General features: G+C 38.8%; 2 protein-coding genes across 2 annotated transcripts; both read right to left on the bottom strand.

Moving 5' to 3' along the window:
- Positions 1-10,367: 10,367 nt before the first annotated feature.
- On the bottom strand, positions 10,368-27,346 carry LOC143742472 (uncharacterized). The gene is made up of 3 exons (XM_077235348.1): positions 27,292-27,346; positions 26,461-26,604; positions 10,368-12,659 (listed from the first exon to the last, which is right to left on the bottom strand). Exons 2-3 carry the CDS (start codon positions 26,546-26,548, stop codon positions 11,479-11,481), a joined length of 1,269 nt encoding a protein of 422 aa, XP_077091463.1. The 5' UTR covers positions 26,549-26,604; positions 27,292-27,346; the 3' UTR covers positions 10,368-11,478.
- LOC143742488 (uncharacterized) lies at positions 21,110-24,921 on the bottom strand. The gene is made up of 2 exons (XM_077235366.1): positions 24,882-24,921; positions 21,110-24,634 (listed from the first exon to the last, which is right to left on the bottom strand). The coding sequence occupies exon 2, from the start codon at positions 23,607-23,609 to the stop codon at positions 22,560-22,562; it is 1,050 nt and encodes a 349-aa protein (XP_077091481.1). The 5' UTR covers positions 23,610-24,634; positions 24,882-24,921; the 3' UTR covers positions 21,110-22,559.
- Positions 27,347-27,466: the final 120 nt, after the last annotated feature.

Raw genomic sequence — 27,466 nt, forward strand, 5'->3', positions numbered from 1 at the left:
TGGTTGGGAGTTCCACGCTGCCTCAGCAGAGTGGGACTTTATAGTTAAGGAATATTGCAGCTGCCAGCCTCTGCTTTAACTGAGGAGTTTAAGTGCGCCACGGTCAGACTGGAAATGACCTTAGTAGAGTCACGCGACAAATGTGTAAGGGAGGCAGCACCTGTGTTAAAAACTGGTAGAAAGTGGTCAGCAAAGAAATCTGTGGAAGAGGCAAAGGCTGCCCTTCAAATTGGTGTTATCGTGGGACAGGTACAGCATGGAAGAGGGGGTTTTGGGGTCAGTTTAGCTCCTCCTAAATGGCACAAGGCAGCCCCAGCTCAAAGGAGGAAGCTGGTAGTCAACGAAGTGCAAAAGCAGGAGGAGAGAATGAGGTGAATAAAGGCCATTTCCCAGGCCAAGCAGGGAGAGTGGTTGAGATGGGAGAGTGTGGAACAACGCAAGATGGGCTGGCAAGACCTTTGGTCAATGGAAGAGAGTAGGATCAGTTTCCTTATCAGGTCAACATGTGATATTCTCCAATCACCACAGAACCTAAACCTCTGGGTAGGAGAGGATCCCTCTTGTCCTTTGTGTTCATTACCTGCCACATTAACTCTCTGGGGTCGAGAAACGCGCCGGCGCGTTTTGCTGTTTTTTTTCCACATAGCAGCAACATAGACTTAAAATACTCCGTCATTTTTGGTCATATAAATAAAATCAATACATGATTATAAACTATAGAGGGTCTTCTTTTTTTTGTGTACACTCACATTAACATCAAAACCGTGTGCTTTTGTAAAATGAAGAAAATAAACAGGGTGTGCTTTCTGCCTCTCTGTCTCCGTTAAATTTTTTTCTGGTGCACGTCTCTAAACTTAAACAAAGCTCAGCGAATACTATTCACACAAGCATGAGCAAAATATCTTTATAATCATTTAAGTTTGTACTTTTAAAATATCTAATTCAAAACTAAAATAAATATTCTCTGTTTATGTAATCTATTAAAAAAGAGAGAGGTGTCAGCCGATCTCATTATCGTTCTCTCAGCTCATTATTCTGCTAATGTGACACGCCCACGGAGAGCGCGCGCTATTCAAACGCAAATGAACTGAAGCAACACATGCAAAGTGTCAACGCCCCTCATAAACGCAACATAAACACAACAAATGTAATCATCAGATTAATGTAGCCTACTATTTCTTCTTGCGAGGCTGTGTGAGGAGTAATCCTGGGACATTTACCTCAGAACATGTGCTGTTTTTTTTCATTACGAGGAGCAACGGATCCATCTGATAAGTAAGTTCTTTATTATTATTGTTCTAATCGCGATATCATAGTGTATGTAAACCGCAAAAAGACTGTTTAAATATGAATCGCGTCTGTGTGTGAATGAATGAACTGAACAGTTTTTACTCCCAGCAAACAAATTTAGGTTCTGGGAACGTTAGTTTTTGGTTCCCAGAACGTTCCTAGAACTTTCCCTTAACGTTAGGGGACCGTGCCCGGAACGTTTTCCTTACGTTATAAAAATGGAACCTAAAAATAACCTACATGGAACGTTCCTATAACGTTCTTGTTTGGTTCCCAAAAAAATAACCTCATGGGACCATTCGGGAATGTTAGGGGAACGTTCTGTGTTTGCTGGGCTATTACTATACTGAGATGAGTGAAAATCGACTGAAATATGTAGAAATAACGTTATAATGTCTTTGTATTAGCAACGTATTAAACTGCAAATTAATATTTATGCCCTAATATAGGCTCATAAAAACAACAAACGATATGCCTATGTTACAGACGAAATATGAAAGACAACATTTTGTTGACTAGTTTTGGATAGATTATTAACTGTTTAATGTAAAATATGCTACTGCCACATCGAATAAGCTTTTGTTCACCAATTTCTGCTCAAATGTTATATATTAGGCTATGTTTGTTTTGTCAAAAATAGAGTCATCAAGTAGAATGCTATTATAGTGTTTGTTCCAATGTAGGCTTTATTCAAACTAATGAATCCTTAACTTTGAAATATGTATGATAAAATGTATACTTTAGTTTTTACAAAGAAATATGAAATATCCATCTGAGAAGTAAGTTTTTTTATTAGTGTTCTAATTGCGATATCATAGTGTATGTAAACCGCAAAAAGACTGTTTAAATATGAATCGCGTCTGTGTGTTTTTACCAAACCCTATTGTTTTTACCAAACCCTATTGCTATACTGAGATGAGTGAAAATCGACTGAAATATGTTGAAATAGCGTTAAAATATCTTTGTATTAGCAACGTATTAAACTGCATATTAATATTTATATGCCCTAATATAGGCTATCATAAAAACAACAAACGATATGCCTATGTTACAGAAGAAATATGAAAGACAACATTTCGTTGACTAGTTTTTGGATAGATTATTAACTGTTTACTGTAGCCTAAACTATAGACTACTGCCACATTGAATAAGCTTTTGTTCACCAATTTCTGCTCAAATGTTAAATATATTAGGCTATGTTTGTTTTGTCAAAAATAAAGTCATCAACTAGGATGCTATTATAGTGTTTGTTCCAATGTAGGCTTTATTCAAACTAATGAATCCTTAACTTTGAAATATGTATGATAAAATGTATACTTTAGTTTTTACAAAGAAATATTACACTTGAAATATTGTTATTTTAATTGTTGCTGTAATTGTAACCTTTTTAATAAAATAGCAAATAATATATTTACAAGGTAGATGTAAACAAAATCTTAAAATGTCAATATAAGCCTTCTCTTCAAATTATTTGTATTGTGTTTTATTAGTGACAAATTTGGGGAGAGGATACATATCCAAAACTTTCTCAAAATACAGTATGAGAATTAACTACACAATTACTAGAAATGTTCACCTTGGATATTATACAATTTGCAAGCAAAAATACAAGTGGAAAAATACTATTTTTTTATAGATGTTTCCAACTGTGAACCAATTTTGTAGTATATATACACATTTCTTTTCTTGTGTCCTTGTATTCTTTCTTGTGGCTCAGTGACACACCTGTGAAAAGCTCATTATGCAGGCTCATTAAGCAGGTCTTTTTTCTTCACAGGTGTGAATCAGACCATTATACATGAGTCACGCCCATTTCGCATATTGCCTTTCCAAACAAAAAGTGTTTTACTAAATTTAAATCAATGTATTGTTTTATGTGAATGATTTGGAAGGATGATTTTCAGATCATTTTGAAGCAAAAATCCTAGGCGAGAACATCCATTAGTCAAAGGTCTTGTGGACACATATTTAGTATGTGTTTTGTGGCCTTATTTCAGAGACTTTAAGTTTTAGATTTTTCAATAACCATGCATAAACAATATTCTCTCAAAAATACAAACATGTACATACATCTTGCTAACATATTATGGTAGCCCTGTTTGTGCTATATAGAGTGAATTTACACCTTTGCCATTAACATGTTTATAAATAACTGAAAAAAGCACAAATGTTACAGCATGTCAGAATGCTCCAGGACCCCAAAAACACATAGGACCCCAGAGGGTTAAGGCACATTTTGACAGGATGTATGGTGGCTCTTAGCCAAGGTCGGTTTACTTGGCGCCATGACCAAGTACTCCGATGTTTGGCTTTAGCATTGGAAGACAACCGTAACATGACCAATAAGTTGCCACCTGTCCTCGCAAAACATTACACACAGAAGAGAATATTCCTCCGCCCAGACGAGCAACCACCAAGAAAAGGTGTTAAAACTAATTCTCGCCCAGGACAACTGGAAGCTGCTAGGGACTGGAAAATGCTGACTGATCTTGATCAACGGCTTATTTCTCCACCTGAGATTGCCACCACCATCCTCCGACCAGATATTGTTTTGTGGTCTGGATCAGCACGCATTGTTCAACTGATAGAGTTAACAGTGCCATGGGTGGATGCTGTAGATGAGGCAAATGAGAGGAAGAATCTGCGGTATGCTCAGCTGGCCACTGAAGCAGAACACTGAGGATGGAGAGTGCGGGTTTATCCAGTGGAAGTGGGTTGTCAAGGATTTGTGGCACACTCCACAACCCGGTTCCTCAGAGACGTCGGATTCAGTGGCCAAGAGTTGCGTTGCACAGTAAAGAACTTATCTGAAGCAGCAGAGAGGAGCAGCAACTGGCTGTGGTTGAGACAGAAAGATTCTGGCTGGCTGTGTACAGGCCGCCACCAACGGTTTAGAAGAATTCTTGAAAATCTTTAAGAGTCTGTTAGTTTATTTGTATAGTTTGCATAGTAATTACAGTTATTACGTTCCTGTCTATATTGCGTGAATGAGGATTGATGTTTGGACAGCTATTGTGTTTTGCTGTAGTATGCCATTCGGAACCGTTGCCACTGAACCTGCTTTAACGTCGGCAGTGGGGCTCGATAGCCTTAGTCAAACGGGTTGGCGCGTATAGTTAGGTTGCGGAGAGATTGTGGTTAGGTCACATGACATGTGAACTACGAGGAAGGAGCAACCTCAGCAGCAGGAGGGTGTACATGTCAGTAAGCAGGGCTGAGTTGAGTGGGGGACAGAGGGGGGTGACTCTGGGATGCCAGAGTCACTGTCGAGCCCTCTTGAGGTGTCGTGGGCTAGTCGACAAAACACTGAGGACGGAAGGTGCCTAGAGATGTCCCCTACCCTAGAGATGTCCCCTACTCAGCTCAATCCAGACGGTTGTCGTAGGGGGACCGCACTGTGGTTGCAGCCGTTTTGTGTGCTGACGCGCAAAATACACTGCAGCTATTAACACCAGACAGAAGGAGATTCACATCACCATAATAAAGAAGTGTAAATGGATGGACAAGCATAGGTTACTGTAAAACTACGTCTTAGTTGGTGCTTATCTTGGCGAAAGCCGAGTACAAATCAGCATTTAGTTTTAACATCTACTCGTATAATGGAAATCATAATCATATTCAACTATACAATCAACAGTCTATTTTACTTAAATTGACCATATTTGTTTGTTTGCTTACACTTTTACTAAGTTTTGAATCTCCAAAAACAAAATGGTATATTAAAATGCCAATAATCAAGCACTACATATTGACAATAATCAAGCACGACATATTGACAATAATCAAGCACTACATATTGCTTACAGATATAGATATGACAGTATCACGTCTGGCAAGAGAATATTAAGATGTTTAGGTTATAGCAGTTAACTCAGTATCACTAGAAAGATCACTGTGTATTACAGAGAGACACGACAGTATCATGTCTGCCAAGAGAATATTTTAATTTCTAGGTTAATGTCTAACGTTAGGTTATAGCAGTTAACTGAGTATCACTAGAAAGGGCACCAACAGTGGTATCCGTACCAGTTTAGTCAAGTCAAGTCATCCTCATTTATATAGTGCTTTTAACAATGTAGATTGTTACAAAGCAGCTTTACAGAGATAAACATATAATTTAAGGTAACAGAGATTGGTTTGGTTTTATAGTGGTTCTTGAAAAAAAAAATTTTCCAGCTAAAGTTAGTTTTGATTGATTCACTTCCGTCTAAATGATCATTTGTTATTAAATGTCGTCTTAGCCGCTAAGACGACACCGTTCTCTCTAAACAGACTTTAAACGTGAACCTGTGATAGACGCTTATGGCGTTCACATGCGCATTAAGAATTGATTCTATAGTTATGTGTGTTTGAATATATGTGCGCAGGTTTGTAATTCCTTCCAAACCATGCCTATACAAACTACTTGTCTTGTCTATAAATTTTGATGCAGAATTTTATTTTATCTTATCACTTTGGGTAGGTACGCGAACCGAAAAATTCCACAACGCTTTATCTGTAGAGTGGTATAGGGATCCTCCATAGGGAGAGGCTAGTTGGCACTTCAGCACTGCATTGTCATCAGGTCCAGGCGATAGTCCTTCGTCAGATCTGGAAACGGCCTGGATCCGGCAGGCTGCGGGAAAACCTTGGGATAAACAAAGACACTAAAATTAGTGTAGATGCCATTCTTCTTATGATGTAACGAGTATATCAGGATTTAAGGGAAGTGTTCCCAGTTCCGGCTGACCTAATCTAAGCAGCCTAATATTGAATTATAGAAGTCTATAGAGTGTTATGTGAATGCTAGGTCAAAGAGATGTGTTTTTAGTCTAGCTTTGAACTGACAGACTGTGTCTGCTTCCCGGACAATGTTAGGAAGATTGTTCCAAAGGCTTGGTGCTAAAAAGGAAAAGGATCTACCACCAGCAGTCGATTTAGATATTCTAGGTATAATCAACTGGCCAGAACTTTGAGATCGCAATAGACGTGGATGACTATAATGCGTTAAGAGGTCGCTCAAGTACTGGGGAGCTAAACCATTTAGTGCTTTGTAAGTAATCAGCAATATTTTAAAATTTATACAATGTTTAAAAGGGAGCCAATGCAGTGTTGACAGAACTGGGCTAATATGGTCGTACTTCCTGGTTCTGGTAAGAACTCTAGCGGCTGCGTTTTGAACTAACTGTAGTTTGTTTATTAAGCATGCAGGGCAACCACCCAGTAGAGCATTACAATAATCTAGCCTTGATGTCATGAACCCATGAACTAGTTGTTCCGCATTTGTCAATGAGAGCATATGACGTAATTTAGATATATTTTTAAGATGGGAAAATGCGATTTTAAAGACACTAGACACGTGACTTTCAAATGAAAGATTGGTATCAAAAAGCACACCCAGGTTCCTAACTGACGACGAAGACTTAACAGAGCAGCCATCAAGTGTAAGATGGTATTCTAGGTTATTACGTGTGGAAGTTTTTTGTCCAATAATTGGAATCTCTGTTTTTTCAGAATTTAGTAGTAGGAAATTACTAGTCATCCAATTTTTGATATCAACTATGCATTCCGATATTTTTGTGGATTGGTGAGCTTCGTTAGGTTTGGAAGAAATATAGAGCTGAGTATCATCAGCATTACAGACAAAGCTAATTCTGTAGTTGGTGTCCTGAAGGGTGATCCTCGCTCTGATGCAGGACAGCAGGTCATCAAATTGGGCGCGGGATAGGTGGAAGTACCGCTGAAAGCGCCCGTCATCCAGCAGAAAATGGTGAAACTCGCCAAACTGGGTTCGCCTCCGGAGGGTCTGGTGGACCCAAGTACGGCGACGACGACCCATATGCCGCTCTTCTGCTCTCCAGAGCAAATACAGAGCGGTGACTCTCTCGATCAACATCAGCCATCTTGTAAAAAGATGGCCGCCAACGGATTTCACCTCAGACGCGCGTAAATTTCGTTTCAAACTATTTTTTTACACTCGTCACTTTCGCTCTTGACGCATGAATGTATTCAAGTGTTCAAGCGTATAACTAGACGCGGCAGGCACGAATTTGACGCTCTATTCGCGTCTGGTGTGAACGCAGCATAATGAGAGCTGTCTCAGTACTATGAAACGGTCTAAATCCTGACTGAAAATCCTTGCAGATACCATTTTTTTCTAAAAAAGGAAGATAGTTGTGAGGATACTGCCTTTTCTAGTATCTTTGACAGAAAAGGTAGAACCGAGATCAGCCTGTAATTGAGTAATTCTGTAGGATCAAGTTGCATTTTTTTAACAAGCGGTTTAATCATAGCCAGCTTAAGAGTTTTTGGTACGTATCCTAATGACAAAGATGAATTAATGATATTAAGAAGAGGATCTATGACCTCTGGAAGCATCTCTTTCAGTAGCTTAGTTGGTATAGGGTCTAACATACATGTTGTTGATTTAGATGATTTAACGATTTGAGAAAATTCTTCTCCTATAGCAATGAATGAATAAAAAAAAAAACTTTCGTTTTTGTTTTTAAAACAAGTTATTAATTTAGTTAATTTATATATATAGTCGCTACGGAGTAAACCGTGATGTCATCATCCAGCTCAGTTCAGTTCTTGATGATCGAACAGTGTATGATTATGATTCAGGCAGCATTATAGGTTAGAATTCTTGGTTTGGAACATTGAGAATATTATCCAGTTCCATCTGGTTGAAGATTGGAGTCACGCCGGTATGGAGAATGGTTTATTGAGGATCAGTGCCGATGGCTGTCGTGTCAATGAGGCCTTCACAGGGGAAAGTCTAGTTGACACAACCTCTGCTGACACTTCAGGGATGCGTTGTGGTTGTGTCTAGGTGCAGGTTCTCCATCTGGTCTGGATACTGAAGGGGTGGATTGGAATCCACTGCTGCTTCAATGTATATGTAAAGATTGATTATAATCAAGGTATTAATCAATATTTTTCCTTCTAAATATCAATTGAGTTGAATGACTTTTCTGGAAAATTTACTTTGTTATAAAAGTCACCAGTGTGATTACTGAACTGTTCTTTTCATGTATTCTTTAATTTCTGTATTTGCTATATGAATGCAGTAACAGTGCTTGCTTTTTCAGCCCGGCTTCCAGAAATAAAATAGGTACTTGTTTTGGGTTTGAGAAAGGTCTTCAACGTGTTAAAACATATAGGGATCTATAGTTTAAGAGACCATTTCTCAGTTAAAGCCTATATTTTCCATTTAGACTAAAGTATGGTTCTCCTTGAGAGAAAGAACGCATTATCTTGATGTTTTGAGAATACTCTCCTGTTTATAGTTAGAGCCTGGCCAAATCCAACCTTGGAAAAGCAGTGTTGTGTGTGTGTGTTATTCTTCTTGGTTACAGGTTAAGGAACCACTGACATTATTGGAGATTGACTGAGTTTTTGTTCTGGACATGCTGGCGCCCAGCAACCCAAATCTGTGACCTGGAAGGTCATGACGTGCCTTACTTCAGGGTCTGAGTGTCAGCTGTATAATCGATGGAGATATGCTTCAGTCTATCTGTATATGTGTGGAAAATTACTATGTTTATCTATTCCTTAGCCAATCATTAAACCTGTAAGCAATGACGTAGCCTAGACCTTGGGAATGGTATAACTGCTGTGATCTTTGTAACTGTAAGCGGGACGGCCTACGAACTCCTGTGCGAGTATTGAAGCAGACTTCTGCTGGTGAAACTGCAAACTATCTTCAGTAAATATTTTCTTTAATTAATTATAATTCTGACTCCGGGTCTTCATATCTGGTTCTGGGTCTTTGACTGTTTACCCCTTACAATACGGCCCGGATCCGGCTGACTACATCATGCGTTGTGGTCGTGCCTAGGCGCAGGTCCTCCATCTGGTCTGGATACGGCTGACTACATCATGCGTTGTGGTCGTGTCTAGGCGCAGGTCCTCCATCTGGTCTGGATATGGTGCAGGTCCTCCATCTGGCCTGGATAGGGCTGACTACATCATGCGTTGTGGTCGTGTCTTGGTGCAGGTCCTCCATCTGGTCTGGATACGGACCGGATCCCGCTGAATATATCATGCGTTGTGGTCGTGTCTAGGCACAGGTCCTCCATCTGGTCTGGATACGGCATGGATCCAGCTGATTACAGTAAACCTCGGAATAAGCAGAAATACTAACATTAGCGTAGATGCCATTCTTCTTATGATGTAACAGGTACATCTGATGTTATAGGTTGTAGCATTACAAATTTTATTTAAATGTTTAATTTAGATTTCCAATACAATAGTATTTTATATTGAGAAAGTTTATAAATGATGAGACCAGGAAATCTCTGCAAACGGTAGAGGTTCCCAGCAGGATATTCCTGACTGTCCCATCTCAGTACGAAAAGGCTAGGCTTTTCCTGTTCTCGTGTCTCACCGGGTGAAACTCATGCTGAGCAAGTTTGAACATCTGCTATTTCTTATCTCAGTGCGAGAAGTCCTGCACCGTTCTGTTCTCATGTCTCAGCTCATTTACATGCTTTGTTCATCACAATGTAATCCCTCCCCCTTGAAATGTATATAAACTACAATGTAAAGTTCCCTTAGTTAGACTTGACTTGACTTGGGGACGAAGCAGACTACAGCAAATAAAGAATCCTGCTTAAATAAGTCTCCTGGTTTTCGCTTCTGAGTTTTTCTAAACTGAAGAAGGAAGAAGTTTACAACAAGGTAGTGTTCCAAGTTCCGGCTGACGCTAATCATGAGACATCAATATGTTCAATTTATATTATGCCCCCTTCTTTTTTGTGTATTTTGTTGATGGTTATTTCAACAAGCTGTTTTGAGCATCAATTTAATAAAAAAAAAACTTTTGAACCTAAAAATCCTGGATCATGTCAAATCGTCTGAAATCCAGCTAGTTGAGTAATCCACATACAAAGAACGGACCCAGGATTTCACAGAATGAGCCCCAAAAGTAGCCATAATCAAGTTCAGATTGACAACATGATTACCTGTTCAATCTACCACTAAATTAAATAATGAACATTGCCCTGCATTATTTAATTCATCTTTTATTTGTCATTTTATGTGCAATCTTTCATTCATGTTGTGGTATTTCATAGCAAAACAGAAGTCACTAATAGTTCAAGTTCAAGTTCCATTTATTTCTAAAGCACATTTACTACCGGCGGCCAGCCGACCAAAGTGCTGTACAATAAATACAATATAGATACACAATACAGGACAATCAATAATCACTTATAACCATTAAAAACAGGATACATGACATGTTCAGCAGCTATGCTAATTATTTCCCATCTGCTTTTCTGCTGTTCTGTTGACGCTAGTCCCGAAGTAAATAGCATTCTCAGCTCCAGTTTGTATCCAGCCTCTCACGGAGACTTCAGATGCCCCAACACCTGCGATGAGATGACTAAACGCCTGTGAAGAGACGACTCGACGCCTGTGAAGAGACGACTCAACAGCGATATGTTATGCCCTAAATTAATACATGATTAACTAACTGTATTTTTCTATGTACATTTCTGAAATGCACTTTCTGTAAAGCTGCTTTGAAACAATATGTATTGTGAATACAAATAAATTTGAATTGAATTGAATGTTAAAAGCCCAGGCAAACAGATAAGTATTAAGAGCAGCTTTAAACTCAGATAAAGTGGAAGGCATTTTAATTTGGATCAGGAGATTATTCCACCGAGTGGGGCCAGCCACTTCAAAGGCTCTATTTCCCTTTTTTTAATACCACCTAATATATTGATTTTGAGTTGTCAATATACAGAATGGAGCGATGGCTCAACACTACTGGAATTAGGTGTCTACTGCAACTGATAAATATTAGAAACTGTAGCAAAGAAGATGGTTAAGTCTATATACAGGAGTTTATATATACATTTCAAGAAAACAAAAACGCTTAAAATCAAAGTATAAAGGACATTGGAATGTAAATAAGAGCAGTGTTACAGAATATGGATGATCAGATTTGGACCACATTCAGTGGCAGTGTGAACGTTGCCTTAATTCCACAGCTACATATTTAAATGGTTTCCTTTAAGTGTGAAACTCTTTCCACATTGAGGGCAGATAAAATACTTCTTTCCAGTTTGAGTTATTAAATGATTTTTAAGGTGATTACAATCTTTGAAACTTTGATGACATTTACAATAGTTCTCTCGAGTGAATCTTCACATGGCAGTTAAGGTTAACTTTACAACTGAAACTCTTTCCACACTGAACTCATGCAAATGTGTTTTCTCCAGTGTGAATTTTCATGTGATTCATAAGATTTCCTTTTTGTGAGAAGCTCTTCCCACACAGTTTGCAGGTGTGAGGCTTCTCTCCAGTGTGAATTCTCATGTGGGAATCAATGTTCGATTTATGTTTAAAACTCTTTCCACACAGTTTACAGGTGTAAGGCTTCTCTCCAGTGTGAAGTCTTATGTGGCTTTTAAGGCTTCCTTTTTGAGTGAAACTTTTTCCACACAGTTTGCATGTAAAAGGCCTCTCTCCCGTGTGAATTCTCGTGTGGGAATCAAGGTTTTTTTTATTTGTGAAAGTCTTTCCACACAATTGGCAGGTGTAAGGCTTCTCTCCAGTGTGAACTCTTATGTGGCTTTTAAGGCTGGCTTTATAGGTGAAACTTTTTCCACATTGTTGGCAGGTGAAAGGGTCCTCTGCAGTGTGAATTCTCATGTGATTTTTAAGGCTTTCTTTATGGGTGAAACTTTTTTCACACTGAGAGCATGTATATGGCTTCTCTCCAGTGTGAAGTCTGATATGGCTTTTAAGGCTTCCTTTTTGAGTGAAACTTTTTCCACATTGTTGGCATGAGAAAGGCTTTTCTCCAGTGTGAAGTCTTATGTGGGAATCAAGGGTTTTTTTATTTGTAAAAGTCTTTCTGCACAATTTGCAGGTGTAAGGCTTCTCTCCAGTGTGAACTCTTCTGTGAATGTTAAGGCTGCCTTTTTGAGTGAAATTTTTTCCACATTGTTGGCAGGTGAAAGGGTCCTCTCCAGTGTGAATTCTAAAGTGATTTTTAAGGCTTTCTTTATGGGTAAAACTTTTTTCACACTGAGGGCATGTGTACGGTTTCTCTCCAGTGTGAAGTCTTATATGGTTTTTAAGGCTTCCCTTTTGAGTGAAACTTTTTCCACATTGTTGGCAGGAGAAAGGCTTTTCTCCAGTGTGAATTCTCATATGGACTTTAAGGTTTCCTAGTTTATCAAAACAAATTCCACACTGTAGGCAGCTGAAATTACCTTTAGCAACTGTCTTTTGAGCTCTTTTCCGTGAGGAAGCCTTTTTGGTCTGTGAGAAACTATAAGATTTTTCTCCAGTTGTGAAATCATGTTTTACATACTGATATTTCTCTTCCATTTCATTTAGTTCTTCACTCTCTTCTTTCAGCTGCATCAGGTCTAAAACAAAAAAGAAATACGAGTTAACACAAAGCAAAAAGTTTTTTGATATTTTAAGAATCAAAATCATCATGTACGCTATTTAAAGTGGTGTTACCTGTGATCTCAGAACCTCTGGTTAACATATCACTCTGGTTAAAACTTCGAAGCAGGACATTATCAAGAAAATCCTATACACTTACTCTACTTGCAAATATATTAACATTATTCTGATAAGCGCAAAGTTTTGTCCCATGACTTTCATCAGGCATACAAAAAATTAATATTTTAAAATGATCCAATCACTGCGTTTTTGACCCCATTGTGACATCACCACCAATAAGAATCAATGACAAGAGTTTTTATCTATAACATCACATAGAAAACCATTGTTTTATAACATCATATTAAATAACGCTTCATCATTTAAACCCATCTGTGATCAAGTTTGAATAGTTACTACAGGGTAGGGGTGTGAAGATAACTGCATCACCGCGTTAATGAGACGCATTTTCCGCTGTGAGGTCATCCCCGCACTTTTTTTTTTTCTGCTGAAAGTTACAGGAGTGCATATGGTGGGTGATATGAACTATAAACACATTAATCTTTGCTTATGATGCACTGTATTCCGCGAGTCCTATGTTCTTACATGCGCTTCATGAGGCACACACACGCAAGGTCTCTCGCTCTCTCCCTCTCTGCCGTGCGCGGCGTGCGCTACACGGTTTGGAGCACAGTATGTGCGAGCTCTTGCTCGCGAGCTCAAGATTCCGGGAGATGTGAACTAATTTGCGGGCAGGGATCCGCTATAAATATGCGGGAGACTCACAGAACTTCCGGGAGACTTGTCTGCTACAACGGGACGGGAGTCTCCGAGGCCTTTGCGAGAGGTGCGAAGTACCAAAGAGGCAGCCATCAGTGGCGAGCACTTACTGACAGCGTGACTCGTTGAAGAAATGGTAAGTTACCATTCCGTACCGTTGAGAAGCCAGTGTTCAAAGCCATGCTACAGGCAGTTGATAAGCGCCAAACCGCGAGATTTTTTGCTTCTTCACCGCGGTAAGAAAAAATCCCATACCGTCACAGCCCTACTACAGGGCTCTCAAGTTTTATCAAAAGTTTGGAGTGAGATCTGTTAGGGGAAAAGCCACCCAAACATTTGAAGCAGCGGCCTCTTGGCCCAACCAAATTAGCTCGAATTTTTGCTAGCAGTTCAATTAGGCTATTGTTCATAATTGACCAGCATATATGGAAATTATAACAATTGGTAAATCTGAGAAAAGACAGACAAATTCATCCAAATAAAATAAATAATTGTATATATTATTTAAAAAATACTAATTTATCAAAAAATTTAAATAAATTTGGCCCCAAACGAGCCACCTAAACAGCAGTGCTCAATGTATATACTCAGTCATAACAACTTGCCCTGGGCATGTATGTCAAGTTGTGTGTTTGTATACACATTTAGCTTATGAATGGTGTTTTGTTTTGTGAGTGTTTATTGCACATTTTGATGCCTTGATGACAGGGGTAGAAGGGCTCACACACTTAAAGCACTGTGGCTCAAGGACAGCCATTTTCAGTCATGATGGATAACAGCATTCCATCCAGAGCCAAATTGTTCCTAGTTTTGGTTTTGTTCAAACCCACCATGGAGAACACTCTCTCTGTGTGCTTCAGCACCAAGAGAGAGTGAGTCTCCTAAAAAAGCTTACATGGGTGTGAGTTGCATCTTAAATTTGGTTGGTGTGAACGGTGTCGAAAATAGCTGTCAGGGAGCAAGCCAGTTTTATGATTTACTTCAAGCTCTATATGCTTTTTGCTGTGCTTCCACCCATCGATGGAATAAGGTGTTCACTGCCAAAATCACACTGACGCTAAAATCCCTCTCCTGTTCAAGATGGAGCTGCAGAGGAGATTCCACACAAGCTCAGCATGACAATTATGCTGCAATAACAAGGGCTACGAAGAGCGACAGGACACAAGGCGAGAGGCCGCTGTGCTGTGTAAAAAGCTTGGGAAGCTGGAGACTGCACTCATGACCATATTTGCTTCACCTCATGACACTGTGCTGCACCGATTTAAGCTTACAAGTAACGGCTTGCAAAAGAGGGATATGGACTTAATGACCGCTGTGTGCCTTTTGGAAATCGCTGTAGACTTATGTTGCATCACTAAGAGGGCAAATTGCTGACTTTGAAACATCTGCCCGGGCTGTAACAGGTGTGACACAGACCTACTAGTCAGACTCACCGCGTGAGTAAAAGAAGAGCCTTTGATGATGAGACAGTGGACAATGAAGTACTTACCACAGGAAGTAAAAAGTTCCAAATTGCGATGTTCAATCCGATTATTGACATTTTGGTGTCAGGACTGAACAAACGGCTGAATGCATACAGAGACATAAATGGTCGTTTTGGTGTCTTGTTTGACATGGACCGTGATGACACTGATCTCCGCAAAGGGGCCAGTGCTCTCTCATCTTCATATCCAACTGACATGGATTCTGCTTTAGCTGATGAGCTGATCCAGTTTAGGTCCTTTGTCAGCAGTGAGCAAGATAAGACACCTGCAAACCTATTGCAGGTTGTGCTGAGGAAGTGACTGCAGACAACCTCCCCCAATGTTTTTGTTGCTCTCAGGCTTTTTCTCACATTACCTGTATCCAACTGTGAAGGAGAGAGGACATTTTCACAGCTGAAACGAATAAAAAATAAATTAAGGACAATTATGCAGCAAAAGAGGCTTTCTGCACTGTCCTTGATGGCCATCGAGTCCGAGCTGGTGAGGGAGCTGGACTTTGAGGATTTGATCTGCGACTGCAAAGAATAAAACAAGAAAGAAGAACTTCTAAAGGCAAGTGCTATTATACTATCGGTTGAGTAGGCTTCTATAATCTGTTGTGACTGAACATATTTTGCTAAATTTATTGAAATACTGTTTGGATATCGAATGTGAATTGCATCATGTTGAGATGCTGCTATAGGCCTGTTTGAGACTTAAGCCCAATTTATACTTCTGCGTCAAACTCATGGCGTAGCTACGTCGTAGGCTGTGTGTAGCGCGCATACCCTTCGGCGTACCCTGACGTACACCTCTCCCGCGTCAATTTCACACGGACACAAGCGCTGTGATTGGTCAGCTAGAACCCTCCCTCAGGTTTCACATGCTCCCTCTGCATGTGTAATTGCGCATCAACGCGGACAATGACGCAGAAGTATAAATGAAAACCAACGCGTAGTCTATAGCGTAGAGGCTGCGGCGTAGGTCCGACACAGACTGCAAAAGCAAACAGACACTGCAACTGAATTCTGATTTATACTTCTGTGAAGTTACCCGACCCACTTAGTGACTGTTCTTTTTGCACCCTGCACTTAGTTGTGTTGTGTGACGGCATTGCTGTATCTTCAGTCAATCACGTTTCGTAATTACTGTTGTGCTTTCTGGTGAGTTTTAGTGAACATTATATTGCCATATAAATAGTCTCTTGAGCCATACACTGCCTTGGGATGATTTTATGCATTCTATCATTGTCTTGTAAACTAGTCATTCAGCTTTTGACCAATAGTGATTTGGCATGTCAAATCCCACACCTCGTGGGCCTTAGTATTGTGTGTGTGTGTGTGTGTGTGTGTGTGTGTGTGTGTGTGTGTGTGTGTGTGTGTGTGTGTGTGTGTGTGTGTGTGTGTGTGTGTGTGTGTGTGTGTGTGTGATAAGGGTGTGGTTGTCAGGTGGGGGAGGGGGGCCCATGAGCTTCAGTGCCCAGGGGCCCCTTGGGGTACAAATCCAGCCCTGGTCATAAGACATACCAAGTTTGGTAAGAAACTGCTAGCAGAGATGGGGGACTCGAGTCACATGACTTGACTCGAATCTGACTGGACTGGCAAATTTAAGGACTTGAGACTTGCTTGACTAAATTAAGAAAATGACTTGACTTTGATTAGAGATCCAATGACTCGAGACTTGACTTGAACTGTATGACTCAAGAATGACTTTATATAAATGTTTATATAAATCATCGTAACATCAATTGATGAACAAAACGGAACTATTGACGCCAGTCATCAGATTCTTTCAAATAATGCTTTAAAGCCAAATAAGTCACACTTTCCAAAGACAAAAAAACAACAGAAAACTGATAATTATGTTTTGTCATGTTTTATGTTTCTCTCTTCAGAGGTTATCGGGGGTTGGGGGGCAAAATGCCAGCACAATTAATATACACCCAAAATTCAAGATGTGGTGGAAAAAAATGGCCCTAGTATAAGTTATTTTTACATTTCTAACATATGATAATAAAAAACATTTCCAGAATATTGGCGCGATTGCAAATGTAATGATTTTATACAACAGTTCAGTAAACAAGAGTGAATATTGTGATTTGACATTGACGTAATATTGTAAATATTCTCAATAAAATGTTTTTACTCTATTTCTCAATGACAATAGTTCCAAACAAAATCCGGGGTTTTTACATTTACATTTACATTTATTCATTTAGCTGACGCTTTTATCCAAAGCGACTTACAATTGCTATATATGTCAGAGGTCACACGCCTCTGGAGCAACTAGGGGTTAAGTGTCTTGCTCAGGGACACATTGGTGTCTCACAGTGGATTCGAACCCGGGTCTCTCACACCAGAGACATGTGTCTTATCCACTGCGCCATCAACACCCATGCACCACGTTTTTGTGATTCAGTGACCTAGTTGCTTAGTTCCAGAATTAATCTGCCGTTTTGAATGAATCAGTTGAATGAATGCCTCTATGACTCGTACATTAATGGTGCGTTCACACCAGACGCGAATGATTTCAATGTAAGTCAATGCAAAGATGCGTTACACACCTAAAAAATTCCTGGGGCGCGAATGAGGCGTAGGGCGCGGTAGATGCGAATACGCCTCGTTCGCGCATATTGAGCGTCTGGCGAATGATGAATGATTTTATTTCGTGCTTTTTGTGCATTCACGCGTATGACGCGAATTACAACATTATTTATGATGTTGTAATTGCAGTGTTAATGCATGGTTAGAAAAAAAAAATCATAAATGCATGCTATAATAAATTATATGAATATTATTAATATTATAATTTAAATGTTTAAGAAAGGTTCTGAGGGAAAAATAAATAAGGAAATAGTCAGGCTGACGGAGACGATTTTTAGAACTAGAGACACGCATCCAAACTTTAATCGAGGATAGTATGAATGCAAGGGCTTTAGAGACAGCTTTGGATTCGATTAGCTTAGTGAACTCTGTACATTGTTCGGTTCCGGCTGTAGAACCCGTGCAGCAGGGCAACTGGGTGACCGTGAGACGCTGTAGTCACCGGACAAAACATGGCTCTTCCATTCCGATTACCATAACAAATAGATTCTCCCCACTCAGTGAAACACCCACTGTGTCTCCTGCTGAATGTGCCCTAGTTATTGGCGATTCTATTACATGGAACATGAAAATGGAGACACCAGCCACCATAGTCACATGTTTGCCAGGAGACAGAGTGCCTGACATCAAAGCGAATTTAAAAATGCTGGCTAATGCTAATCTTAAATTCTCTAAGATTAATATTCACATCGGCACTAATGATGTTCGACTTCGCCAGTCGAAGATCACTAAAATTAATGTTAAAGATCAATAAAATTAACGTTAAAGAAGTGCGTGAACTCGCAAGTACGATGTCAGGCACTGTAATTTGCTCTGGCCCCCTTCCTGTTTGCCGGAGTGATGAGATACTTAGTATACTGTCCTCACTCAATGGCTGGCTGTCTAAGTGGCGTTCCCAAAATAATATAGAATTCATAGACAATTGGAAAAGTTTTTTGGGCAGACCTGACCTGTTGAAAAGAGATGGCATTCATCCCTCCTGGGATGGTGCTGCTCTTCTCTCTAGTAATATGGCACATATTCTTAGAGCTCAAACATGAATTGGGGCTCAGGTCAGGAAGCAGACAAACTGGCTATACCAACCGTCTGCTAGCTGTCTCACATCCCTCAGATGTGAGGTCAGATAAATCCCATCACATAGAGCCTTTTCACCAAGACATCATCATATAGAGACTGTGTCTGACACACTCAGTTCAGATCAAGGAGTCTCTCCTAACGAGCAGGTGATCTGAATCAGGTGTGTTAAATAAGGAGACATAAAAAATGTGCAGAGCAGTGGGTCCCGAGGACTGGAGTTGAGAACCACGGAGTTATACAACATGTGTCAGGACCTACTCACTGTCGTAATCATACTCTAGATTTAATATTATCACATGGAATCAATGTTGATGCCGTTGAAATTCTACAGCAGAGCGATGACGTCTCAGATCATTATCTAGTCTCGTGTATACTCCATCTAGCCAAGGTTGCAAAGCCGACTAAAGAGTTACAATATGTTAGAATATCACTTCTGCCACTAAAGATTGCTTTGTTAATAATATTCCTGATCAGTTTTATCTCCAGATAGCTTAGAAGAACTCGATATTGCGACAGAAACTTTTGACTCTCTCTTGTCCAGCACTTCAGACACAGTTCCTTTGCGCTTAAAGAAGATTAAAGAAAATAGTCCAATGCTGTGGTACAACGAGCACACTCAGGCCTTTAAGAGAGCAGCCAGAAAAATGGAGCGCAACTGAAGAAAACAAAACAGTTTTTGCGCATTTCATGGAAAGAGAAGCATGATTGCTTACAGAAATGACTTTATGAACTTCTTTACTTAAAAGATTGATAATATCAGGGAGGAAATTATAACTATGCAACTGTCTACTACAGTATCGCATCAGGCAGTGCACTGTAGTCTCCTTGAGGAACATTTTTATTCATTCATTGCTATAGGAGAGGAAGAATTTTCTAAACTCGTTAAATCATCTAAATCAACAACATGCATGTTAGACCTATACCTAATAAGCTATAGAAATAGATGCTTCCAGCGGTCATAGATCCTCTTCTTAATATCATTAATTCATCATTGTCATTAGGATACGTACCAAAAACTTTTAAGCTGGCTATGATTAAACTGCTTGTTAAAAAAACGCAACTTGATCCTACATAATTAGTCAATTACAGGCCGATCTCAAATCTACCTTTTCTGTCAAAGATAATAGAAAAGGCAGTATCCTCACAACTATGTTCCTTTTTAGAAAGAAATGGTATCTGCAAGGATTTTCAGTCAGGATTTAGACCGATTCCATTGTACTGAGACAGCTCTCATTAGAGTCACAAATGATTTGCTCTTATCATCCGATCGTGGTTCTATCTTTCTATTAGTGTTACTCGATCTTGGTGCTGCATTTGACACTATTGACCACAACATTTTTTTAAATCGACTCGAAAATTATGTTGGCATTAGTGGCACTGCATTAGCATGGTTTAAATCACTTAAAGCCCGTGCAGACCTCTAACGCACGAGTCACATATGTGATATTTGATCATTTTAAGAAAACAATCAATATAAAATTCTTACTAAAAATATAAAATAATTTGTTTACTTGCATCATGTAACTGAGACAAGAGAATTAAGAACATGCAAATGTGTTGATAAATTATTGAAAACTTTATTTTGACCCCTCTGCAGGGCTCAACAGTGCGAGCATTTCACTTGCATATGCGACTAAAAATAGATGTGTCTGAAATGTATAATGTATTTAGGTGCACGTGGGCAGATACATTTTTTTAAACAAAGTTTTATAAACAACGACACTGTCTCTGCGTTGAACCAATGCTTTCTGTTGGAAAAAACAAACAAACACGTGATCGTCTAGAGTCTCGACGCAACTAGACACCATAAAAAAAAAAGTAAACACGCAGTGAGATAGACAGATAGGCAACATACATAAAGTATGATGCCTATTAGTCATTATTTCAAAAGACCAAGTGCAGAAACTGAAATTACAACCGAAACAATCGACACTGAGGAGGATATGGAGGAGGAAGGCGGCAAAAACGGTATAACATTATTTACTGAAGGATCAGCCGGTGCCGCCGATACCAGTTCATCCTCCATCACCAGAAGAAAAAACATTTTAATCCTGCAAAGATGAAGTTGACGTTTGACTTACCATCTTCACAATAGTGAACGCACCTATAGAAATGCACATTTCATACAGATTACATAATCAGAGAGTAGTCTATTTCTTTTAGTTTTGAATTGTTTTGTTTAAAAGTAAAAATTATTAAGTTCTACTTTTTCTACTCTTAAGTACCCGTTCTTCTCATTGTGTTCACCTACAGCAAGAGGTGAGAGTTGAAGAGGAGGAAACCCCAGAGCACAACACATTGAGGGAAAAAGACACCCTAACCACTAAGTAGGAGCAACACCACAGCCCTTCTAACAAAAGAAACTCATCTTCTCTGCTAGAGAATCTGCTGGGACATACCTTTACTGATGCTATAGTCCAGCAGCAGCCCATGTCTGCCTATGCCAGAGCTGAGGAATGAATGTGCATTTCCCTCATCTAAAATATAAAAAGTGTGTAGAGGCCAATTCCAGCGTTATGGACGTGACATTTGCAGTCAAAATGTAAAATATAAATTCTCAGAAAATGCATTTAATACCAATATATTTAAAAGTCTGTTCATATGTCCATACTAACTTAATAAAGGAGTCCAGACAATAGAAAAATATCAGTCTACACATGCGTTTTATATTTAATACGAGGGAAATACACGTGCGTTACGGACGTGACAAAAAAAGATGTGAGTTTGTGGGAGACAACATACTTTGTAAAAATTCTGCGAATTAAAATGCACAAGCCAAAATAAATAATAACAACCGAAGGGATGAGTGTTGGCTCTCTATAGAACATAAATTATTTATTTTATTTTACTTTTCATTTTTTCATTTATGAGGAAAAAACGTTGTTACGGACGTGACGTATTTTCGTTATGGACGTGACAGTTCCGAAATCGACACTTGGCAGACGCTGAAAAATCAGAGAAAATGCTTGAACAGAGACCTATTTGTGTCTCTCTGTTGGGTATTTAAAACAAAAAACATCTGAGACATCAGTAAGGTAAGGCTGCACAATTAATCAAATTTAAACTGAAATCACTTTGTTATAGGCTAGATTAACCTCCGTTCACGCATATCCCTCATGCTGCTAAAATGCAGCGTGGGCAAAACTCAATTCGGGCATGATATTGCTTTATAATGTGGTGTTAACTATAGACCCCGAAAGATACGGAATTGCTAGGATACATCAGCAGCTATTTTGTATTTTTATCATATCGATATTCTCCAGAGTCGAGATCGCCGGTTTCCCCTCAAGGTAGGGTTTCCGTTGGTATGCGTTCATTTCATCTTTGAATGAATCGGACGTTCATGTTTTTTCGTCTATTTGAAAGTTATGCTAATGAACATGTTGCATTCTATACGGCCTGATTATGTCATTTTTTAAGTTACATAGCCTGCCTCCCACACACACGCACACAGACACACACACACACAGATAGAGAGGCGCGAGCGCTCTGGAGGGAGGCTGTCGCGCGCTCTACAAGCATGTAAATGCGCAATCGTGCTTCAAAATAGCCACATTATTGCAATATTAGCCAATGCATTAAGAATAATTGAAATGTTATTGTCTTAAGTCAAAATCACAATGACTACTTCATTTCAGTAGGCCCGATGTATGTGTTTGCCAAGTTTATTATGGTTTGGATGTCAAGAGGATTAAGACGATCTGTGTGAAGAGACGTCCAAAAACGGTGAGCATAAGGGGAATATGTATAGTATTTTCATTTATTGTTTACTGTGAACAAAAATAATTGCCTTTTTTTTTTACTACAGGTCAACAACAATTGAATATCACTGAACATTCTGTTGCAACAAAAACAGAAAAATTATTGATCCCTTATGAACATGAATCATTATACAATAAAAAATATGTCCCAAACGAGGACAAATGTGATTAATAAGATGACTTTTCTTCTTTTCCTATTCTGCAAAGACTGCTTCTGCAAAGTGATACCTCCCTCTGTTGTCTTTTTTTGGGTTGAAAGTCTCAATCACTTGGTCAGGTGTCACCCAAGCCTTATCTTCCATCACGGGTAAGATGTAGACTAATCCAGCACTGTCATTTCTTCTTAAAAACCTTATTTCCAGTGCCACTTGGTCTTGGTTATTAACAAGTCCGACAAACTGTCTGACAGATTTGTTTGCCCTGAATTGGACCAAGACACAGTCTCCAGTTTTGATGTTCTTTGCAGCTGCTGGGTGGAGCTCAGAGGACTGGTGTGCGGGACTTTCAGCAGATGTAATTTCTGACAGCAGAAATCTATGTGCACTTGACTGTTCTGCCTCTGAGTAGATTTTGTGACGCACTTCTCCCCAGGTGACTGGCTCAATGTGATGGATTGACTGAGTGCCTGAAAGAGCTGTGGTAATGCCCCATCTATCAGCCAGCCTATGATGCTCTGTAAAATCTGAGATTTCGGTGGATGTAATCAGTTTGATTTTAATGTTTGGGCAACTCTTCCTTGCAGAATCCACAAATGAAGCAGCATCTGTCACAAGGATAGCCTGTCTGCTGAGGACATCAGTGTTAACAGCACGCTTCACTGTTGCTCCCACACCATCCACTGCACCTTTGCCGTGGCTTGTGGCAAAGAAGTGCCACTGTACTTTTAAAGTTGGAAACAACTCCTTGAAGGTGGTTGACATGAAACACCAGATTAATCTGTTTTTAAACTGAGAGGCAGCTCCATCGCTAAAAATGTGCATCACTCTCATTGCAGGATGTTTCTCTCGAATGTCCAGCACAATCTTGGTGAGGAACGTTGCCACAGACCTTTTGTCATGATCCAAGCTGTCACTCACTATGGCATATGACTCTGGTTCTCCATCAGACCACAGAACAGAGGGAAACACTGTGACCTGTTTCTGATGCCAGTATGCTGACTGGATCTCATCTTGGTAAGCAGTCGTGTAGTTCTCTGCAAAATCTACCTGCAGCACTACAGTTTCCTTGTCTGTTTTCGACTGCATTCTTTTGGCCTGGAAAAATTTGCTTTGCTTTCTCTTCACAAAACAGTGATGCAGAAATTGTGTAGCTGCTGTCTTCAGAAGATCTAGGACATCACCTAATGTGCCACTCTTCTAGACCTTATTCGGCAGCCCTCCTGTTGCTTCCCATGTGTACCAGATCACCTTAATGTGTTTGTCTTCCTCTGGGATGTTACTAAGAACACTGATTTCCAACAGCTTTCCACTCCTGCATTCAGCACACTGGCCTAACATGCAGTGAGGACTGTCTGGATTGCAGGCCACAGCTTTAATGAAATCCTGTGTGCTCTGGAATGCTTGCCTTGGGATGACACGTTGCACACAGTCCAGGGCTCATTTAAGATTCTCATGATAACGGCACAGACAAACATTTCTTGGAGTATCTGAACACCGGAGTACATGAGATGGTCGAAGCTCAGCAAATTTAGATTTCCCAATTATAAACTCCGGATATTCACTCTTGAAGCCACGGTAGGCCTCTAGAATAGACATTGTTAAATGTCGTTTCTGGGTTTTCTTTTTTACTTCTCCCTCTCTGACTGTGAGCACGTCCCTCATCCCCGGTGCTTGCCTTGAGATGTCATCTCTCTCATAAAACTCCTTGACTTCATCATATGTAGTAGTTGTGGTATTATTCTTTTTCTTTTTCTCTTCAAGAAGGCAGTGATGTTGCGATTTTTTTTATAACTATACATTTTTTCCGAGGGCTGCTAGGTAAAGCTCGGAGTGCTCGTTTTACAGCCTTGCCTAGTGACTGTCTTGTTTTAAAAGGTGAATTTTGTGGGGACTCCAGCGAAGCAGGAACCTGTGTCTTCAGAAAACGCCTTTTCCTCTGTCTTTGTCTCGCAAGCTCCCTAAATGTTTCTGCCTCTTGTTTTGATTGTTTTTCTTTCTTTCTTAGTCTTTCTGTTTTTTTCCTTATCCTTTCCTTTTCCTTGAAATTTTCATCATTCCTCTTTTTCTCTCTGAATGTACATTGTCTTTCAGTATTAGTTTTTGCCATTGCGCTATAGGAAGAGATGTATATATTATAAACACATTTTATTGTTGTTTCTTTATTTGTTATTGTATTTATTTGTTATTATTGGTTGTTGTATTAGTTACTGTTATTCACATTGATATTTTGTAATAAAAAATAGTTAAAAGCTGATTTTTTCATATTAGCCATTCCATGGCCAGTGTGTTCGATATATAGATTTGTAATTTAAACACTTTTCTCTAAATTAAAATGTACATAGATATCAAATTACTTACCAATTACTGATGTTGTCCAGAAATCGCAGATCTACAAATCACCACAAAAATAACTGTTGACCACAGAGGGCGCGCGCGGGAAAGAAAGTGAGTAAGGCGCGTCTCATATTTCATCACGAAAGGCGCGTCTCATATTTCTCTCGCTCTCAGAGACTGTAATAATGCTTAACATTATGGTACTGGTATTAATTTATTTCTAAATTTTTCTGATGTACAGTAATAGAGATCAATTTAATATATATATATGCGGGGTTTTTTAACAGTAACAACACGTTGAACATGTTGAAAGACCGGGGTGGGTTTAAATAAGTTTGATTTCTTCCCACTCCATTTCAAGCATATCGATTTATGTTGTAAAGTTGATGAATTTATCTTTTCGTATTGATTTAATCAGAATGCTTCTTGATTTCCTTTGTTGTGTGTCATTATATTGTTCGAAATAAATAAATTAATTCATTCATTCAACAAATATGCGCTTGTCAAATCATGCATGATTTAATATGAAGCGTCCGTAACAGTCACGTCCGTAACGCATAATTAGGTTGTTTAGAGCAAATAAGTGAGATGAATTGTCAATCATAACTAGAATGGACATATTTTGGCTTTGTACATACATTTTCAAATTAATTGTAATAATAATTATTATACAATATACACTTATTCTTTAAATCGTTACGGACGTGACACAGCCCTGAAGCGTCGTGACTTCCTAAATATAGCCTTTATAAATTTAAAGGGCAATGCAGTTATAACCAAGTGGGTGTATTTATATCTCAGTCATGCTCCCATCTTTCTGCAAAATGCTTACTGTCAACATAAAGTATAAAAAAATGAGTCTTTGACCCCTCTTTTTAAAGCATGAAATATGTTTGTTTGAAAAAGCAATTTTAGTATCTGTGCACACCTTATCTGAGGTGAATAAACACAGAAATTTCCTTAAAATTTACATTACCGCACATCAATACAATAAAATACAGACCCAAATGGACACCTTAGAAAGGGTTTTGATATTTTGATAATAACTTAATTTTTTCATGGCAAGGTTGACATTTGCATGGAATCGCCCTAGACTGATATTTTCCCAGTGTCTGGACTAATTTATTAAGGGATTATGAAGATATAAACACACTTTTCAATATATTAGTATTAAATGCATTTTCTGAGAATTTATGTTTCAAGTTTCGACTGCAAATGTCACGACCATTACGCTGGAATTGCCTAGATACTTTTTGCATTCAAATGAATTACTAAATAACTTTACATATAAATGTCTCCTCGTATCCCTTTATTTAGGAAAAACTTTTTTTTTTTTATTTCCATTGCACACCCGAGAAAAGTTAGCGTCAAGCCCTGCCCCTCTGAGATTTATGAGGATCTGAATATTATCTTCCATGTGTAATGCTTTGACCCTCTGAATTTAAGTTACAGTAACGCCCATGTTTTGTTACGGTTGCATAATTAAAAGTGATAGAAATTAATGTTTGTCCTTGATTTATTTCATAAGTAGAAATTGGGTTTATTACATATGACCTTTTAATAAGGATCAAATGACTGAGTTCAGTTTTGAGAAAAAACCAACCTGTTTGTGTCTCAGCATCTTCTTGGTTCACACTGATAGCTTCTTCAATCTTCATTTCTTTACTCTCCACTTTAATAAACAAAGCCATCTTTTGTTTGTTCTTCAGTATCTTCACGTAGATCTGTCGCTTCACCAGGAGTTTTTCTGTGTGTTTGAACAGTTTGACATATTTAAGATGAGAATAATTAAAAGAAAGAAAAATATATCCACACTAAATCTCTGTGTGTGTCTCAATCAGCTCTAGTTCAGTGCACTGGTAAGAGAGTCAGCCAGAGTGAGAGTTAATGGACTTAAATTACTTGATCAGCAAAAAAATTTAAAATAAATTTAACCACACTCACACACACTCAAAATTAGCAATACAAATGAAAAAATAACTAATTAAACACACACCTCTTGTTTATTAATTTGTGCTTTGATTTTAATTGACATGTTCATTATATACATTATACTTGATATACCACTTTGCTAAAAACATTTCATTTGGGTTGCTAAAGTTGTAATCACACATGATTGTGTTCACTTTGCATTTACACAGTATGACAGAGAGTGGTGATTCGAATCACTGAATCATTTTGCTAAACATTTGATCCACTTGACTTGGAGTTTATACAAGCTCCGTTTCTCCATTACTACTTGCCAGTGACCGAATTCGTGTTTTAAAATAAACTGATTCACGGGAGCAAAATGAGACGCACCTTTTCTGTTACTCGTGTGAATGCGCTTTACTGACAAAAATAACGTCCATTAATGTTAGATAAAGCATTTGTTTGAACTTTTATAAATAAAAACATTTCATTTAAATACTTTAAATGTTTTAAAAACACAAACCTTTCTTCAGCTGAACCACAAAGAGTTGGTCGCAGACTTATGATGTCATGATACCAAAATAAAGGCGCTATTCACAGAAGTGCATGGAATAGTAAAATAGATGTCAGAGAAATTCAAGGTTGAATTCTTTGTGAAATTTTAACTACTATTGAAAGAGTGTGATATAATGTCTAAA

The sequence above is a fragment of the Siphateles boraxobius genome, unplaced genomic scaffold, assembly GCF_051911475.1.
Source record: "Siphateles boraxobius isolate OS27281-9 unplaced genomic scaffold, OSU_SipBor_1 19, whole genome shotgun sequence".
Lineage (NCBI taxonomy): Eukaryota > Metazoa > Chordata > Actinopteri > Cypriniformes > Leuciscidae > Siphateles > Siphateles boraxobius.